The sequence below is a fragment of the Lissotriton helveticus genome, chromosome 3_1 (genome assembly GCF_964261635.1).
Source record: "Lissotriton helveticus chromosome 3_1, aLisHel1.1, whole genome shotgun sequence".
Lineage (NCBI taxonomy): Eukaryota > Metazoa > Chordata > Amphibia > Caudata > Salamandridae > Lissotriton > Lissotriton helveticus.
In genome coordinates, this window is record NC_136061.1 from 490,937,661 (window position 1) to 490,958,873 (window position 21,213).

The 21,213-nt window shown below is 44.4% G+C and overlaps 1 protein-coding gene across 1 annotated transcript in view; it reads right to left on the reverse strand.

The window, feature by feature from the left end:
• The window catches only part of INPP1 (inositol polyphosphate-1-phosphatase), a 165,272-nt gene that overhangs the window by 77,460 nt on the left and 66,599 nt on the right, over positions 1-21,213 (reverse strand). The window contains exon 2 of the mRNA XM_078680376.1: positions 14,621-14,839. Within this exon, the coding sequence (XP_078536502.1) occupies positions 14,621-14,824 (204 nt within the window). The 5' untranslated portion in view covers positions 14,825-14,839. The remainder of the gene's footprint in view (positions 1-14,620; positions 14,840-21,213) is intronic.

Below are 21,213 nucleotides of genomic sequence, written 5' to 3' on the forward strand. Positions count from 1 at the left end.
GAAATCTGGACGTTGTGCTGCGTTGGGACTATTCGCACAGCCGACCGCTACTTCGTTGTTTTTCTCTAAAAATGTTTATATGTTATTACTATTTTTGTTTTCTTGTATATATTTATAAATTATTAAAGTTTTATAATCTTACTACTTTGTCGGAGTGCTATATATTTTTAATGTGACACATAATTGTAAAAACTTTGATGTACAAAGAGTCATCCCTGGAATCTTCCGCTTCACGCTCGGTCCCCTCCCCAATCACAATACAGGATGGTTTTCAGATAATAGCAACGCTTCTGCTGTGACGGATCTCATCGAGTGTGGGCCTTGATCTACTATAACTCCTTTGAAGACGGGTGATTCTTTACAGCTGTGGCCATAAACTACATCTGCAGGGCTAGCTGATAGCCTAGGACCGGCCTGGACAATCGGACACAGAGGAAAAGGAGTGTCAGAGGGTGCGGTAGTGAATAGGGCGAAAGGGAGGTGTCGGGCGGGCACAGGGTGTGATTCTCAGGGAAGAACAGCGCAGATGGGGGGAGGTTTATTACCCATGCATAAAACAGAGAGCGGGGGTGACCACTGCCTGGGGGAGATGCTTGCGAGGGTGGGGAGCCATGCTAAGGATCGACAGCGTGCACAGAGTGGATCTGGTCAAGGCATCTAAAATGGCTGCCGTGCACGACAAAAGTGTGGCATTTGAAAAAAGACAAGATGGCGCACACAATGTTTTTCAACAATTCCTGATTTCCTTCGAATCGAACGTTAACAGACGTTGGGGCATATTACCAAAGTTAAGCGATATTTATCCCTAACGATGCATTGCAAAGATTTTTTTACCGTCAGAAATTATCGCAGATAAACCTTGCTATTATCAAGGTTTATCGCAAATACGATAAAAAACGAGCGCAATGCATTAATATCGCTGAAAACTCCGCGATATTCATGCATTACCGAGCTAATGCTCTTAGCCATGTTATCCACCTCCCATTGGATAACATGGCTAAGAACTGCTCAGGGCAGCTGTTACTTTTTGGAGATATTCGCGCTTATCTCGAATATTTCCAAAAGTTGATAATAGGAGATAGCGATGTTAGCGACTGTTTCCAGTCGCTAACATCTTGGCATGCCCACTTTGCATGTCATTAGTGATAAATATCACTCACATGCAAAGTGGGACCCAAGATGGTCGCTATCTCCTACTAGCCGTCGCTAACTGGTGTTAGCAACAGCTAGGTAATACACATATAATTTTATCTCCGCGAAGCGGAGCGCTGTTACAGATATATATCTTGTTTTTGAACGTTAATTTCTCAAAATGCACTGAAGCACATATATTGAGACATAGCAAAGGCACATCGGGCTACCAGTCCCTAATATTTTACCAAGTTTCGTGCAAATCCATTCAGCCGTTCGATTATTATTATTATTTTTTTTTTTTGCCCCGCGGGGCCCTTTTAAAACCTCCACATCAAACCTAGGGGGTCAGCGAGGATCTACTATGCCCCCTTATGGTCATTTGCCCCTTCGCTTTGGCCTCCTCTTGTCTCTCGATCCTACCGAGAGACAAGATGGCGGCCGCTACGTACTGTTTGGAATGTTTACAGACACCGGAGAGCCAATCAGCTTCGCTTCGCAAAGCTCCGTAACGCGAAAAGTACGCGAAGCGGTGCGCTGTTACAGATATATATCTTTTTTTAAACGTTAATTTCTCAAAATCCACTGGAGCACATATATTGAGACCTACAAAAGGCACATCGGGCTACCAGTCCCTACAATTTTGCCAAGTTTCGTGCAAATCCATTCAGCCGTTCGGGCTAAAAGTGAGGCCAACCGCCCTATGGAAAACTCAATGTTAAAAACACGTTTTGGGACCCCCCTTTTTTCTCGGCCCCCACTGGACGAACCCCCCCCAAATTTTCAAGGGCTGCTCAGAAACAAAATGTGCCATTTTCCTGAAAATTTCAGCCGATTCCGTCCACAAACGCCAAAGTTATTAGACATAGAATTTTCAAAAAACCCATAGAGAAAAAATCCTAACAATATATACCTACTGGCGACCGCCAGTAGGTAATATATATATATATATATATATATATATATATATATATATATATATATATATATATATCGTTGCAGAATCTGTTGTTTTTTCGGCGCTTTCCACACCACACAGAAAGAAGGACCTCCAGAAGCAGGAAAATTGCTGGTGAAGAGTTTTAATAGCTCGCATGGAATAGTATTTTCGGCATGACGCGTTTCGGTTAACAGGTAACCTTGATCACATAACGACATAGCAGTTTCGTTTGATTTTAAATACTCATTTTTTTCAAACATTGCGATCATGTGATAAATAAACAGTGAAGAAATACTTCTGTCCATAATATGTCCTTAAACAACAATGATTTTTAGTTGTGGGAATCAACCAGTAAAAAATATATCACTAGTAATGTACGAGTACAAATTTCCTGCATTAATGCATTTGCTTTAAAATTTAAATTCGATAATTTTGCATAATAAATAGTTTGACTAAATACATGTAGATGCCTATTTGAGAGAATTAATTTTCTTTCTCATTAATTTTAGATCGTTCCTGTTTGATAAGAATAACGGCCTAAATGCCTTTCACAGTCTTTTGCATATTTTGTATAAGCATCTTATATATAAAAAAGCGATGATTCGTATCATAACAATTATACAATATAAGTTTAAAACATTTCAGCTTCAATGCCTATAAAATCAATATGTGCAAAATTATGCTTATTAGTGCAAATTGAGTTTTCTGTGCAAAATGCAGCAAATTGTTAAAGTAGTACCCTATACATTGTTCCAATCAGAACCAACATTCCTATTTCAACTATCATGATTGTATCCCATGAGTTAACACTGGGTTATACGGTTATGAGGATCCAAGCCTGGATATCCAACATTCACCCCACTATATAAACTCACAAGAAATTATGGTTTATAGACTAGACAGAAGGTGCATAGTGCTGTACAAAATGAGAAAAATAAGTGAATACATAAATACAAAAGATTGGTGTATGCGGATACAGATATTTAATCAAATGACAATTTCTCTCACGAATTCTTTTAGCAGAAATTGTAGATTGAGTTATTTTTGTTTTTAACAGAATTTCCTTATAAGAATGTGAGCATATCCTCAGTGGTGTTTAACCCATTGGGAGACTTGCTATTAAGGTTAAGTATGTACTTCGTCTCCAACTGCCTTAACATGTTCTCCCGATCTCCACCTCTTTTCGGGGTTTGAACCGCATCGATGACAAACCAGGATAGACACTTAAAGTCTTTGTTATGTTCGACCTTAAAGTGTCTCGCCACCGGATAGGTGGAGTCACTATTAATGATTGCTCTGATGTGCTGTAATATTCTCACGTGCACCGGCTTGATCGTACTGCCTACATACCTTAGGCCGCAGGTGCACGTGAGAACATAAACAGCAAAATCAGTGCGGCAGTCATAGTTCCCCCCTTATCTGTTGATCATTTTTACCAAAGGGTGTATTGTATTTACTGGTATTGACACCAATAGTGCAGGCTCGACATGTAGAGCACTTAAAAAATCCTTGCTTATATATACTAGCTTATCCATCGCGCGTTGCTGCGATCTCCGAAGAAAGGAAATTCAAGGAAACTCGTTATGATAACATTCAATTTACATTGTGTCATTTTGATTGAAACTTATTCATTATAATATGGAAAACATTTCAAAGTGTCGTTTTAATTCTATTTATTTATTTGAGTGCTTGTGGATACACGATTTTTAGTTTTTCCGTCTGGTGCCTACATCAGTATTCTAAAGATTATGAGGGCCCTGGGGGGCCGATATTTAAATATTTTTTATGCCAGAAACCTTCGCGGAAGTGTACTCAACAACTTTCCAAAGTTTCCTGGCGATCGGATGAATGGTGTTTTAATTCTATTTATTTATTCGAGTGCTTGTGGATACACGATTTGTTGTTTTTCCGTCTGGTGCGTACATCAGTATTCGAAAGATTATGAGGGCCCTGGGGGGCCGATATTTAAAACCAGTTTATGCCAGAAACCTTCGCGGGAGTGTACTTAAAAACTTCTCAAAGTTTCATGGTGATCGGATGAATGGTGTAGTAATGCATAAAGGACAAACAGACAGACATACATTCGTTTTTATATATATGTATATATATATATATATATATATATATTCACTGAAAAAACCATAGGTTATAGACCATATATAGTTAGGAATTAGCATTTAAAAAACCTTATTTTACTCACACAAAACCATTGAAATTCCATATATAGTTAGTTGCACTAACTATATATCGCGCACCCGCAATCCACTGCTGATCATGTCACATATTACATCATTCATGACATGGTCAGTGACATCACTGATGACATCACTGATGACATCTCAAATGACATCACTGATGACATCACTGATGACATCTCATTTGACATCATTCTTGTGCTAATACGATAAACCTCTTCAGACTCTAATATAACCTTAGATACACTCAGTGTATACAGACACTCACACACTGTCACTCATCCATGGAGTTACTCACACACCTAGTCAGTCATGCAAAGAAACAATCTCACCTCCATTTCCTTAACTATACAGTTATACACACCTTACTTATTCAAGCATATACTAACACATATTTACTCTCTTACACAATCCCTGATACAAGTTCACAATGATCCATACAGCCACTCACACATTCAGTGGCTCTCATGCACAGTTAATTATATATGCCAACTCTCACATGTACTGTGTTTTACATATGTACTTACTATGACATGTAGCATTGAGATATCCATTCACTCATCAATACACTCATGCACACAGTCAACTGCCCATGTAGCTGTTTCCACATGCACTCTTGAACTCATACACCTAGTGAATCAACTGCTGACACATCTATGCACAGAGTCACACACCTCCCAGCCACCCCCACACAAACTCAATCTCCCATACAAATACTTGGGCAACCAATCAATAACACATATAGCCTCTCGTATAGCTAATGATCAACACATGCAGCAGTTTACATCACAACAGACATACTGATGCACACATTCAGACTGTTTAGTCACTAACCCATGCATTTAGTACGACACATTTATTCACTCACTCACAGTCAGTCACGCACCTACTAAATCCTTCATCCAGACACTTATACATCCACTCATTCTTCAATATATCAAACATATTTAAACTTTACAGAAACACACAGTCACTGGATGATGTCATCAGTGATGTCATCAGTGATGTCATTTGAGATGTCATCAGTGATGTCATCAGTGATGTCATTTGAGATGTCATCAGTGATGTCATCAGTGATGTCATTTGAGATGTCATCAGTGATGTCATCAGTGATGTCACTGACCATGTCATGAATGATGTAATATGTGACATGATCAGCAGTGGATTGCGGGTGCGCGATATATAGTTAGTGCAACTAACTATATATGGAATTTCAATGGTTTTGTGTGAGTAAAATAAGGTTTTTTAAATGCTAATTCCTAACTATATATGGTCTATAACCTATGGTTTTTTCAGTGAATTTTCAAGGTTTTGTAAATGCTAATTCCTAACTATATATGGTCTATAACCTATGGTTTTTTCAGTGAATTTCAATGGTTTTTTAATAGCAAATATCATAAGCTGTCGAATGTCAAGTACGTGGTAAGTGAAAACATTTTCGTGTTTATGCACACTGATCTGCTTTGAATGGTGCCCCCCCCCCCCTCATTTCTATTAGGAGTACTCTCTCTTTGCAGATAGTGAAAGGTAGTTAACGCAGGTCTTTGCCCCCATTGTAATCCGTCGTGCCTGCTTCTCTCTCCATTTGATTGATTGTTATCCAAGTATTTACTGTTTTAGAATTAGTTCTCTTTGGTTCATTCTCTATTTACAAACAAACACAGAGTCGCAATACTCTGTTTAGTCTTTGCAGATAACGAAAAATCGTGTAAAAAATAAAGAAAAGGAATCGAGCAAAATCAGTAGGCCACTAATGGGATTTCTTTTTGACCTCGCTAAAATAGAAACATTAGGAACAACCCCTCATGACAAATACAAAACTAGTGAGATGAACTGAACTCCACACAATGATGGCTGCAAAACAGCTCGGCTCCGCCACCCACCCCGCCCAAAATAACGATAAAGAACGGCTGCCATGATTGGTTGCGGAATGACCACGACGGAGCTACGAAATGGTGCTGCTCTCATGCTAACCCCAGCTTCAGTCTGAAACATCCAGAAACACTGTAGACTACCAATTCGATCAGTTCCGGTAGCGCCCCAATGTAACCCGGTAGAGAAGAACTAGCCCTCCCCTCTTTGACTGATGGTTCTTGTTGCCTGTCCCTTCTGTTGTCATTTAACAGAACTATTTAGCCTGCTGAAAGGGGTTGTGTTCCGACCGCTGGTTGGTGGAGACATTTTGACTATATTCTGTACCTGCGTTGTCGCGTAATGAGTCATATGACGCGCCGCGTTAGCGCATCCGGAAGTCATCCGGGGCGCGCAGCGCGTAACGTAAGCATAACAAGTCATGTGACTTGTTAATAAAACTTTTCATTGGTTCATTTTACTTTTCTTATTGTAATGATGAAAGGCTTGGTCATATGACCTAAAAATTACGCTTTTCATTACTTCCGAACATTATTTTTTCTTAAATATATGTTATAATGTTCCAGGCTAATGTACTTTCCCGGAAATTTTACAACTGTCCTGCAAGTAAAATATATTCTTTTTTCGAGAAAAAGAGCGTTTCTTCGTCCCATGACGGAGCCGTTGAGCAAAAGAGGGTCGACCTGCTGTCTTAGTCGCCGATAAGCCTGAATATGAGATTCTTATCGATCACTTTATGTTGCAGGAATAGAAAACACAACAGCCCTTGACCATTTATCTTTACTGCGTTCCTTCGTATTATACCTTTTACCCTTCATGTAATTGGTCTGCTTTATTTCACTTGCCTTTTAATGATTCTAAAACAGTCACTATTATTAAAAACTTTACCAATGTATATACTACTACCATGTTTTCTTTTAAAAACCTTTATTGTGAAAATGTCATTATACAAATACGAGCCTATAACCACGTGGGCCTGCCACAGAGCAAACTGTAATCGTATATGATGAATAGACATTTACACTGTAGAGGAACGTAACGGGCGAGCCATTAGGTTGCAAGAACTAAGGTGTCTAACAGTTACGGAATCGGTGGACGTACATTTTATAATTAAAATACGACAGGGCCAGTTACAATAAAATTATCTAGATATACATTTGCGGGCAAGTACCATGGGTGACGTTAATTCGAACTTTCAACAGTACAGTAATCAATAACACATCAGAACTTAATATCAATAGGGATGTCGAAATATTCAATCAATTCTCGTCCCCGCCCGCCATGTGCTTCAAAACTGCATACGTATCTCGTGATTTCAAGGTTCTGCAACCAGTACACAACAAGGAGTTACGAGTCCCATTTATTCCGGCGCCATTTTGGGCGAGGACGGGCAGGTCCAGGATATAGTCAAAATGTCTCTACCAACCATCGACTATGATGATGTTCATATGCTGTATTTATTAGAGTAACACTCATCTGTCCACATGAAATTAATTTGCCACAATCTAAACATGTCATTTTAATCTTTCCAAAGTTCTTCTAAATATTTGGGACCGTTTCCCTTGCCTCTGAAGCTCTCAGTGCCACTTCTTTGATGAATGTACTAGCAGGTCAGGGGTTCTCCTCCAAATCTCTCTTTTATGCAGCACTATAATTAATTGGTGCCACCTCTCCATATGACGATGCATGGTATAGTTACCACAACTATATTTTTTTTCGGTTCCTCTGGAGAGTTCATCGTGGCAGATGAAGCGTGTAACGTACCGGGCATTTACCTTTTTTTGCATGTACAGGAAAGGAAAAAAAAATCGAGCGTCCGAGTTCTAAGGTGTCCCAGGGCCATTTTAGTGGACCAGGCCCAAATCCAAAGAACAGGCCGCCATTTTGAGAGTCCTCTTGCAGCCGCCTGTCGCTGTAGCATCAAGAGCAGCCGAAACTCAGCTGAATGGCAACTGAAACGGTAAAGGGGCGCCCCACTACAGCAGACGAGCCTCCACCTAGGAAGGCCCATTCACGCCGGCTCCCCCCCCCTTCGGGCACCCCACGCCGTTATTCGGAGCAGTATTGTAGGATGGCCACACCAGTGCGGCAACTTGCTAGACATCACCTCGGTGGTAACCGAATCTCAACGCCTTGTGGTGTCTCCTATTCAGAAAACATTGTTATGCTGCCTTCGACCTATTCGCCGCAAGTGCGCACACAACTCAACTGCATAGCTTGCTAGACACCACCTCGGTGCCATCCGGATCTTGGAATGTCAGCACCTTTTGGTGTCTTCTCTTCAGAAAATATTATTGCGCTGCCTTTGGCCCCATTCGCACATCAGTCCGCTACTGACGCCATCTCACAGGCTAATGGGGCGACCCACGCCGACTTTCAGCATTGTAGAATAACCACACCAGTACAGCAACTTGCTAGCCATAACCTCGGTGCCATCCGGATCTCGGCGCCCCACTGCAGATGAAGTGCCTCTCAACTATGAAACCACCACGGTGACATCCGGATCTTGGCGCGTTGTGCTGCCTTCGGCCTATTCGCACATCGGTCCGCTACTGACGCCATCTCACAGGCTAATGGGGCGACCCACGCCGAGTTTCAGCATTGTAGGATGACCACACCAGTACAGCAACTTGCTAGACATCACCTCGGTGCCATCCGGATCTCGGCGCCCCACTGCAGATGAAGTGCCTCTCAACTATGAAACCACCACGGTGACATCCGGATCTTGGCGCGTTGTGCTGCCTTCGGCCTATTCGCACATCGGTCCGCTACTGACGCCATCTCACAGGCTAATGGGGCGACCCACGCCGAGTTTCAGCATTGTAGGATGACCACACCAGTACAGCAACTTGCTAGACATCACCTCAGTGCCATCCGAATCTTGGCATCTCAACGCCTAGTGGTATCTTCCATACAAAAAATATTGTTACGCTGCCTTTGGCCCCATTCGCACATCAGTCCGCAACTTAGACATCACCTCGGTGCCATCCGGATCTTGGAATGTCAGCACCTTTTGGTGTCTTCTCTTCAGAAAATATTATTGCGCTGCCTTTGGCCCCATTCGCACATCAGTCCGCTACTGACGCCATCTCACAGGCTAATGGGGCGCCCCACGCCGACTTTCAGCATTGTAGAATAACCACACCAGTACAGCAACTTGCTAGACATCACCTCGGTGCCATCCGGATCTCGGCGCCCCACTGCAGATGAAGTGCCTCTCAACTATGAAACCACCACGGTGACATCCAGATCTTGGCGCGTTGTGCTGCCTTCGGCCTATTCGCACATCGGTCCGCTACTGACGCCATCTCACAGGCTAATGGGGCGACCCACGCCGAGTTTCAGCATTGTAGGATGACCACACCAGTACAGCAACTTGCTAGACATCACCTCGGTGCCATCCGGATCTCGGCGCCCCACTGCCGATGAAGTGCCTCTCAACTATGAAACCACCACGGTGACATCCGGATCTTGGCGCGTTGTGCTGCCTTCGGCCTATTCGCACATCGGTCCGCTACTGACGCCATCTCACAGCCTAATGGGGCGACCCACGCCGAGTTTCAGCATTGTAGGATGACCACACCAGTACAGCAACTTGCTAGACATCACCTCAGTGCCATCCGAATCTTGGCATCTCAACGCCTAGTGGTATCTTCCATACAAAAAATATTGTTACGCTGCCTTTGGCCCCATTCGCACATCAGTCCGCAACTTAGACATCACCTCGGTGCCATCCGGATCTTGGCATCTCAGCGCCTTGTGGTGTCAGTCAGAAAATATTGTTGCGCTGCCTTTGGCCCCATTCGCACATCGGTCCGCTACTGACGCCATCTCACAGGCCAACGGGGCGCCCCACGCCGACTTTCAACATTGTAGGATGGCCACAGAAGTGCGACAACTTACTAGACACCACCTCGGTGCCATCCGGATCTTGGCGCGTTGTGCTGCCTTCGGCCTATTCGCACATCGGTCCACTACTGACGCAAACTCACAGGCCAACGGGGCGCCCCACGCCGACTTTCAGCATTGTAGGATGGCCACACCAGTGCTGCAACTTGCTGGACACCACCTCGGTGCCATCCGGATCTTGGCGCGTTGTATTGCCTTCGGCCTATTCGCACATCAGTCCGCTACTGACGCCGCCTCACGTGCCAACGTATTTTCTCCGCATTTTATACCCTATGCCGCATAACAGGTCATGTGACTTGTTTATAAAAATTTTCATTGGTTCATTTTACTTTTGGTTTCCTAATGATGGAAGGCTTGATCATATGACCTAAAAACAACACTTTTCATTGGATGAAAACTTTTTTTTTCCCCCAAACGATGAAAGCCCCACCTTGTTTCTGGATGTTTCAGACTAAACTGGCGTCAGCATGAGAGCACCACCATCTCGTAGCTCCGTCGTGGTCATTCCGCGAGCAATCATGGCAGCCGCTCCCCACCAGAAGCCTGCAGGAGTCGGAGCCCCCAAAACTTTTGATGAATTCTCAAGGCGGAGGGGACGCTTTCGAGAATGGGGTCCAAGACCTAGCAGACAAGCGTCCGATTTCCAAGGTGTCCCAGGGCCATTTCAGTGGACCACGCCCAAAAAGGAAAGAGCCTGTCGCCATTTTGAGAGTCCTGTGGCAGCCGCCTATCGCTGCACCGCAAGAGTGGGCGCAACTCAGCTGAATGGCGGATTTTGACACAGTGGACCAAAAGCGGACGGAATGGCAACTGAAACGGTAAAGGGGCGCCCCACTAAAACAGATGAGACTCCACCTGGAGAGGCCCGTTCACGCCGCCTCCCCCGGGGCGCCCCACGCCGTTATTCGGAGCAGCATTGTAGGATACCAAAACCAGTGCGGCAACTTACTGGACATCACCTTGGTGCCATCGTTCTGCTGCCTTGGAACTATTCGCACAACAGTTTGCTACTGATGACCCACCCCCCGCGACGCCCCACGCCGTTATTTGCTGGGTGGCAACTTACTAGACATCACTTTCGTGTCATCTAGATTTCGGCGCGTTCTGCTGCCTTGGAACTATTCGCACAACAGTTTGCTACTGATGACCCACCCCCCGCCGGAAATCTGGACGTTGTGCTGCGTTGGGACTATTCGCACAGCCGACCGCTACTTCGTTGTTTTTCCCTAAAAATGTTTATATGTTATTACTATTTTTGTTTTCTTGTATATATTTATAAATTATTAAAGTTTTATAATCTTACTACTTTGTCGGAGTGCTATATATTTTTAATGTGACACATAATTGTAAAAACTTTGATGTACAAAGAGTCATCCCTGGAATCTTCCGCTTCACGCTCGGTCCCCTCCCCAATCACAATACAGGATGGTTTTCAGATAATAGCAACGCTTCTGCTGTGACGGATCTCATCGAGTGTGGGCCTTGATCTACTATAACTCCTTTGAAGAGGGGTGATTCTTTACAGCTGTGGCCATAAACTACATCTGCAGGGCTAGCTGATAGCCTAGGACCGGCCTGGACAATCGGACACAGAGGAAAAGGAGTGTCAGAGGGTGCGGTAGTGAATAGGGCGAAAGGGAGGTGTCGGGCGGGCACAGGGTGTGATTCTCAGGGAAGAGCAGCGCAGATGGGGGGAGGTTTATTACCCATGCATAAGACAGAGAGCGGGGGTGACCACTGCCTGGGTGAGATGCTTGCGAGGGTGGGGAGCCATGCTAAGGATCGACAGCGTGCACAGAGTGGGTCTGGTCAAGGCATCTAAAATGGCTGCCGTGCACGACAAAAGTGTGGCATTTGAAAAAAGACAAGATGGCGCAGACAATGTTTTTCAACACTTCCTGATTTCCTTCGAATCGAACGTTAACAGACGTTGGGGCATATTACCAAAGTTAAGCGATATTTATCCCTAACGATGCATTGCAAAGATTTTTTTACCGTCAGAAATTATCGCAGATAAACCTTGCTATTATCAAGGTTTATCGCAAATACGATAAAAAACGACCGCAATGCATTAATATCGCTGAAAACTCAGCGATATTCATGCATTACCGAGCTAATGCTCTTAGCCATGTTATCCACCTCCCATTGGATAACATGGCTAAGAACTGCTCAGGGCAGCTGTTACTTTTTGGAGATATTCGCGCTTATCTCGAATATTTCCAAAAGTTGATAATAGGAGATAGCGATGTTAGCGACTGTTTCCAGTCGCTAACATCTTGGCATGCCCACTTTGCATGTCATTAGTGATAAATATCACTCACATGCAAAGTGGGACCCAAGATGGTCGCTATCTCCTACTAGCCGTCGCTAACTGGTGTTAGCAACAGCTAGGTAATACAGATATAATTTTATCTCCGCGAAGCGGAGCGCTGTTACAGATATATATCTTGTTTTTGAACGTTAATTTCTCAAAATGCACTGAAGCACATATATTGAGACATAGCAAAGGCACATCGGGCTACCAGTCCCTAATATTTTACCAAGTTTCGTGCAAATCCATTCAGCCGTTCGATTATTATTATTATTATTTTTTTTTGCCCCGCGGGGCCCTTTTAAAACCTCCACATCAAACCTAGGGGGTCAGCGAGGATCTACTATGCCCCCTTATGGTCATTTGCCCCTTCGCTTTGGCCTCCTCTTGTCTCTCGATCCTACCGAGAGACAAGATGGCAGCCGCTACGTACTGTTTGGAATGTTTACAGACACCGGAGAGCCAATCAGCTTCGCTTCGCAAAGCTCCGTAACGCGAAAAGTACGCGAAGCGGTGCGCTGTTACAGATATATATCTTTTTTTTAACGTTAATTTCTCAAAATCCACTGGAGCACATATATTGAGACCTAGCAAAGGCACATCGGGCTACCAGTCCCTAATATTTTGCCAAGTTTCGTGCAAATCCATTCAGCCGTTCGATTATTATTATTTTGGTTTTTTTTTGCCCCGCGGGGCCCTTTTAAAACCTCCACATCAAACGTAGGGGGTCAGCGAGGATCTACTATTCCCCCTTATGGTCATTTGCCCCTTCGCTTTGGCCTCCTCTTGTCTCTCGATCCTACCGAGAGACAAGATGGCGGCCGCTACGGACTTTTTGGAATGTTGACAGACGCCAGAGAACCAATCAGCTTCGCTTCACAAAGCTCCGTTGCGCGAAAAGTACGCGTCCTGGGACGCTGCCCGGTCCGCTGTTACAGATATATATCTTTTTTTAAACGTTAATTTCTCAAAATCCACTGGAGCACATATATTGAGACCTACAAAAGGCACATCGGGCTACCAGTCCCTACAATTTTGCCAAGTTTCGTGCAAATCCATTCAGCCGTTCGGGCTAAAAGTGAGGCCAACCGCCCTATGGAAAACTCAATGTTAAAAACACGTTTTGGGACCCCCCTTTTTTCTCGGCCCCCCCTTGACGAACCCCCCCCAAATTTTCAAAGGCTGCTCAGAAACAAAATGTGCCATTTTCCTGAAAATTTCAGCCAATTCCGTCCACAAACGGCAAAGTTATTAGACATAGAATTTTCAAAAAACCCATAGAGAAAAAATCCTAACTATATATACCTACTGGCGACCGCCAGTAGGTAATATATATATATATATACATATATATACACACACACACACATACATACATACAGGCTTATGCTTGAGAAAACATCTTCACAATGGGGATGTTCTTTGTCACTTTTGTCCCCAATTGCTATTCATTTTTATCTCTGGTCTTTTGCCTTTTCCATCCAAATTTTCTCATGGATTTGAACTTCAGGAAGTCTTACCCGGGGCTCTTTCACAACCCTGATTCAGGGTGGTTTTGCTTCCTCGCTTATCAACCTCAATCTTGCCTCTCAACTATAATCAAGAACCACCAACATTACCAAGGAGGTTTTTTTGCCCTTGTGGCATTTTTACTACTAAATGGGAAACACTTAAGAAACTAGACACCTTTCACATGTGTACTAAAATGTACGATGGCACAAAGCTACTGCGAGTGAGTCACCCTTTTCAATTACTTGAAATCTAGAGAGAATTTTTTTGTGTCCAGTCCTTTACACTAGAGGACTGAATCTGGTCTAAAAACTCATGTTTTACATACTTTCCCAACTAACGCCCTACTACAAAATGAAGCTGCTGTCATAGAATGTAATATTCTTGATAGTCATTAAATCTAAAGTATTTAAATAGAGTTGCCAGCCCTTTGTGCCTCAGAAACATACACAATCTTTCATCTGGAGCAGATAGTATTTGAAACGCACTGCTACTTTGCTCCACAGGTGTTGTCTGAGTTCTACTTCAATGATGACTTACCTCATACACTTCAATCCACATCTAGCTTCACACATCCTTAGTTAAGGTGGAAGTAAAGAGCATTATTATAAGGCAGACAATTGAATTACACCTTAACAAAACTTGTCATCGCATACGCGGGTGCGGATGCAGGTATGGTGGAAGCCTAAATACTAAGAGGGAGTAACCATAAAGAGAACATTACTTTACACCTCATTTCAATGCATGCCTTACCTTCTTTCCTATGTCATGTTTGATAACTTCTTGAACTAGCACATCTGTTAGTGTTTTGAAATCAGTCACAAACTTCTTGTTCTTCTCTCCTTCCTTTTTTTCTTCTATTAAAAGCTGGAAAAGCGATTCCTCCAGTCGCACAGCACGAGCGATACTTGCTGCTTTTTCAGCGGAACGCACCAGCTCACGGAGCACTGCAGACATTTTGTGTTATTTAATCTGTAGTTAAAAAGACAGTGGAAAAAACCTTAATCCCAATATGTTAAAATATTTTACAAAAACAACGGAAAGCAGCATATGATCTTATTAGCCAGCTGTGTATATCCTACGTTTTTCTACAACTGTCATTGTCCAAAGTTGCTTGGTGGAAGATGTGGGTTTGTAAAGGGTGAATGAAAACACCAACAAATAACACTTGAGTTATTCAGTTTAAGAATACTGAAAATGACTAGTCACAACAAGTCTAAATAAACCCTTAAAATACTCTTTAGCTCAGCTAGGAGGATACTAATGAGGCAGACTCAGCCTTCCATCCTTTCCAAATGGATAAACAGAGTACCAAAAATTGGGTAATTGTAGCATCTGTTATTTACAGTACATAGAACTGGCTAAAGTGCGGGATTCAGAGATATTGGGCAACCCCCTATGCTTTTTAGGGCTCGGCCTACGTCCCACGAAGTGGGCGTGGCTAGAGTCCTTTACTGAGTGCTTCGAAAATCTAACCTACGAATTCCAGAGAAGCTCCTGATTTTTGCTCGTTATTTATGGCAGCTGCATGGCAATTGGGCCTCGCATGCCTGTCTTTTTAGAAGACAGCACGTAATAGGCCACAGACGGTATAGTTGCTGCGCCTCGTGCATATTCCGTGCGGACACGAGCAGCAGAAGGCCATATTTCTTCAAATAGCAGCTGTCATGGCTCGCGGTAATTGAAGACAGATGCTGGGCGTGCGTGCACCATTGTTTGCTGTCTGCTCTACGAAGCCTCGTTTTCTCTGCTGTGTGTGTTGTGCGCATGCCGCCTCCCGGTCAGAGCTTGACTTCAGTCTGACATTCTGACCCTCACAGAATGAACCTCCCCACTGTCTTTGCTACTTCTTGTACGTTGTACACTCACAATTGTCACTATTGCAACTTTTGCTTCTGTAATTTGTTCACTTGTAATGTTCTCTTATATCAGCTCTGTTGCTTTTGTCGAGCGCTCTGTCACCTTCGCGTAAAGTCCGCGCTATATAAAATAGCATAAATAAATCCACCGACTTCGCACCTCCCCTCCCTGTTGTCTCATCACCCATGCTGCCACCAATGCTAGCTGCCTGCTAACTGACTAGCTAACTGCATAGCTAACTGCAAAAAGTGCTTGCACTGCCAAGCATAAACGACCACGCACATGCCACTCTCAAGCTCGCGTGACCACATGCACGCTACAACACCGAAATACCCACAGCAGTCACTGGCGACCACTCAGAAACTTGACATTTATTGCTGACTCTTTATTCAGAAAGTCGCGGTGTGCAATAGAATCATAATACTCGGATTTGTATAGTGCTAAAGACTCGTGCGGTTCTCCAGGCGCTGTGAGATGAAATGATTTGCCAGAATCCCAGGAGTTCAGCCGATGCCGAAACTCGAACCTGGACCCCCCAGCTCCAAAGTCGGCTGCTCTGGCAGTTACGCCACACCCCTTAAAGACAGTTTGGGCATGACACGTCATCATGCGCTTGGAGTGCACGGCAGACCCGCCCCTTCCAGGCACCTCGGGCTGCTGTGGTTTCCTGCCCCTTGTGTGGTTCTTGCTATTTTATGTGTTTGTCTCTTCGGGTGATGCTGACAGACAGACAGACCGACAGACCGCGCTGCCTCCTGACACTCTTCGGTTTTGTTTCTTCCTCAAGACGCCGCAGCCCCATCCCTCCGGTGTTCCTGCTCCTGATGTTGAGTTGAGAGGGATAGAAGGTGCTCCGATGTCTGGAGCAAGTGTTCAAAATCCGTCCTGAGGTGAATATGCTGCAATGCTGGTCTGTGATACTCTGGGCAACGTTCAGGTTTATAAGACAACTGTCTTGTTTCTGATTTCACTAATGGTTCATGTTTAAAAAACAGTCCGATAAGGGGCAAGATGGCCGCTAGTGCGCTGTAGAGTAAGTCGCATTTACTCCCTCTCCCGACCGGGAGAATGAAGAAGGATTATTATCTAAGGCGGAGATGTGGCTGGTTTACAGGATAATACAGAAACTCCTAAAGAATACCGGACACAAAGATCCTCATCTTCAACAGCAAGTGTATACTGCGTGCACAACTTTGAAGGAGTGCTGGAAGCGTGTATACGGCGGCGTGAAGATAATGTCTCAGCGTACGAGACACGAGAAGGACAAGGATAGAGAGAAGCTCTTGCCGACAGTAAATGGCGCGAGTCAAGCACTGAGTAATAGCTCCCGGACCGGGACTATACCGAAAATGCCACTACCGTACAAAAGATCAACACCCGCTTTGAGTGCGACTCAGAAAGCACAGCAGCGGAAAGCAGAAAAGGAAAAGAAAATAGGCTTAAAAGCAACACAAGCTGCAGCAGTACACAATGAAACACTGCAAGTAACGCAGAGTTTAAATAAAGACAATGCCAGGAGCGTACGGAGTATTGGTGGGACGGCAACCAAGGACGCCAGAGATGCAAACCTCAGACAGCCTACCTTGACAGAGACATTTAACATGAAGATATCGACTGGGGCTACAGTCAGACCCCCTGTGAGCCGCTCTCCCATGGGCGACGCCGAGTTCGATGCGGGAGGAGAGATGGCCGTCCTCGAGGACGTCGGCGTCGGGATTGCTAAGCAACCTGGAAGAGCCGCGATGAACAATACGCTTCTCGCGGGAATAGACGGAGCGGCAGAGAACCCACAGAGCCGGAATCTGAAGCAGTCGGCTATTGGTATGAACACCACGGAGATAACGGTGATGGGTGAGACGGAGGAGAACTTGCAAGGCACAACCCAGACCGGGAAAATACAGAACCGGAGCTCGGACCAACTAGTGACTGGCATGCCCCCTGGGAATTCAGCTGAGTTTGAGGAGACGGAGTCTGCGGGGACGGAGATTGGGAGGTTATCGGAAGTAGGTTGCGATGCCATCGCAGGGGCTGAAGGTATGAATAACGCCCAGATGATGGATGCATTGTTACAGGTAGAGGCAGAATTAAATAATGATGTAAGGCAGAAGCAGTGTGCAAAATGGGGGAGTCTCGCAAGTCTGGACTCACAGAGAGAACGTGAAGGGGATAAGTTTTACTCAGTTAATGAGGGGTCGGACTCCTCTAGTGAGGAGAAGGAAGATATAGAGACTACTGATATAAGCTCGGACGCCGAGGAAAGCAGTGGCTCTAAGGATATAAGCACTCAGAGAAGGAGGAAATCTGCAGCAAAACGAGGCTCTCTAGTAAATATAAACAAAAAACTTGTATTGGATTATTCTGCAACATCTGGCATCTATCAGGGGGCATTCAGGGGAAAGGCATAACAGGAGGGGAGGGGAGGAGAGTGGAGCCGCACAGCATGCTACATTAGACCTGCTGGTCGATATGTTAAAACAAATACAGGGGGAAGCCAGGGCAGAGAGCCGTAGAGCAAGGCATGACACTAAAAAAATACAGGCTTCTATAAGAAAAATGAATAAAAAATATAAAGAGGTCGAGGAGAGAGTAGTGCTGGTGGAGGAAAGAACAGGAATGCTCGAGGATGAGGTAACGGACTGGCAGATGTTGAAGATGGAGCAGACAAAGTCGTGGAGGATCTGCAGTGGAAAAATCGAGGACTTTGAAAATCGCCAGCGGCGTAACAACGTGAGACTTCTTGGACTGGAGGAAGGGGTAGAGGGGCAGGATGCAAGAGGGTATGTCATTAAGTTATTAAAAGGAGCATTTCCGGAAGCACAGTGGCAGTGGGAGGTAGAGGTCCAAAGGGCACACAGGTTTCCACTAACAATAAAAAAGAAACGAGGTGGGAATCAGGATACTCTGCCAAGAGCCATGTTGATCTTTTTTGGCAATTTCTTGGCAAGACAATAAATCATGTAAAAAGCCAGACCAGATTCTAAGAAAACATTTGAGGGGGTCACGTTGTTTGCGAGACCTGACTTTTGTCATGTGACTGTGGAGAGGCGGTGGCGCCTTAGGCAATTAATTGCTCCTTTTCGCCTGCAAGGTGCAGAGGCATACTTAATGTTCCCGGCGAAATTGAAGGTTATCACTGGAGGATATACTAGAATGTTTTTTTTAGAAGTAAAGGCGGGGGAATATCTAGAAGAGTTGACTGAACAACGTAGGGGGAAAAAATAACACAGTAAAAGAGTGATGTATTGGATTTAAAATCTGCTGATAGAATCAGGAAAGCTACGGGTAGGAGAGGGAGGGCGATACTACAACGCGAGCAGTCACACATAGGTCATGTATGACCTATTTGCCTGTGAAAGTGGGGGGAGGGTGAGGGATGACTGTGGGAGGGGAGGGCAGGGAGGGGAGTAGGGGGGGAGAAGGTTTGGTGATGGTTGGGTGGAGAAAACAGCACAAAATGATAAAATACATAAAGAAGAGGAAGCATGGGTATATATAAGGAAAGAAGAGAGTTTTAAGATGGCAGGCAGTATGGAAAATCCTTGTAAATATACATGGCGTTAAGGGTGGCCTCTCTGAACATATGTGGATTGAATAACGGAGGGAAAAGGCAGAAGGCTGCAGCTATGCTAAGGAGGTTAAGGCTGGACGTGATATGCCTCCAAGAGACTCATAGGACAAATTCATGTTGGAGCAGATGGGGTATGATGTTCTTGCTCATACAAATCAGGATAGTAGGACAAGAGGAGGAGCTATCTTAGCTAAGAAAGGGGCTGTCAAAATAAAAAGAAAAAAAAGGAGGATCAGGAGGGGGGATGGGTAATAGTGGAAGTGGAAACATCCGCTGGGCACTTCACAATTGTTTCTGTTTATGGCTCTACTGATGATGAACCGGAGGTTTTTGAACAGTTGGATTTGGAACTCGCATTGTGGCCAGAGCCTGTAATATGTTGTGGGGATTTTAATATCAATGGTTTGCATGGGCTGGGAGTGACGGGCGGGGGAGGGTATGCTGGGAGGAAAAGGAAAACTTGTATTGCGATAAATAACTTAGTGCAACATAATGTACTGGTAGATGTGTGGGCTAATAACAATCCGCTAGGGACAGGGAGTACTTATTACTCAGCGCCACATAGGATGGTCGCCAGGCTGGATTTTTTTCTTCTGTCAAGTTCTAAGATAAATGGCGCCCAGATAGAGCGGCTGCCAAGGATTATATCAGATCATAATCCGTTGGTGTTAAGCCTCCCGCTGGCTAGCAGAGACAGGGTAAAACAGTATACCTGGTCATTTGAGAGAAGACTTTTAAAAGAATAAGGATACCTTAATCGGATGCAGAAATGGATTGTACAGTTTTGGGAGATTAATAGGGGGTCCGCTCCAGCTAATATGGTCTGGGATGCGTTCAAGGCCGGAATTAGGGGGGAAACCTTGAGCTACACATTACAGAGGAATAAGAAGGAGAAAATCAAGATGGATATGTGGCTGAAGGAATTGGAGAGGCTAGAAGAACGTTTAACCCAGGCACTGCTAAATCATGAAGCAATAGAGGGGTTATTGCTGGAAATAGAATTAAACAAAGCAGAAGCAGGGGAAAGCTTGGTACAGAAGGCGGCAGGGAACTTCCTGGCTAAAAAAGAAAAGTGCTATGAATATAATGAGAGAGTAGGCCACCTATTGGCAATCCGAATCAGACAAAAATTAGCAGCAGGAGAAATCAAGGAAATTAGAGATAGCACAGGCAACATTGTAGATAAGGTGGAAGAGGTACAGGAGGTATTTAGGGAATTTATATGCACAGGGTTTAAACAATATAGGACTGGGAATTATGGAGTACTTGGCAGGAATACCACACAACAGGTTACATGAGGAGGAGAAAGAGAAGTTAGATCTCCCTTTAACTTTACAGGAACTAAGAGTAGCAGTGACTAATCTCCCCACTGGGAAAGCTACAGGGCCGGATCAACTACCGGCAGAGTTTTATAAAACATTCTGGGACACAGTGGGGGAGGATATGTTGGAGACTTTTAGACAGGCGCAGATGAGTAGGTTAGCGCCACCGTCTTGGGCAGGGGCAGATATAGTGGTGATATTGAAGAAAGATAAAACCCCATTAGAACCTGGGTCCTACAGACCAATCACCCTTTTAAATGCGGACGCAAAAATCTTTTCTAAAGCATTGGCACAGAGATTAAGCAGGGTTATAGAGGGGTTAGTCAATAAAACACAGCATGGATTCATTCCTGGAAAGGGGACCACCCAGCATACTAGACAACTGATCACCATTTTAGATGCTGCGGAGGTTGCCAGGGATCCTGTCGCGGCCATATTTCTCGACGCAGAGAAGGCTTTTGACAGGGTCTCCTGGGAGTATTTGGGGAAGGTTATGGAGTGGTTTGGGACAGGCGAGGGTTACATCAGGGCAATTCAGGTCCTATATGAGAAGCCGACAGCGAGGGTGAGAATTAATAAGAGTTATACAAGGGCAA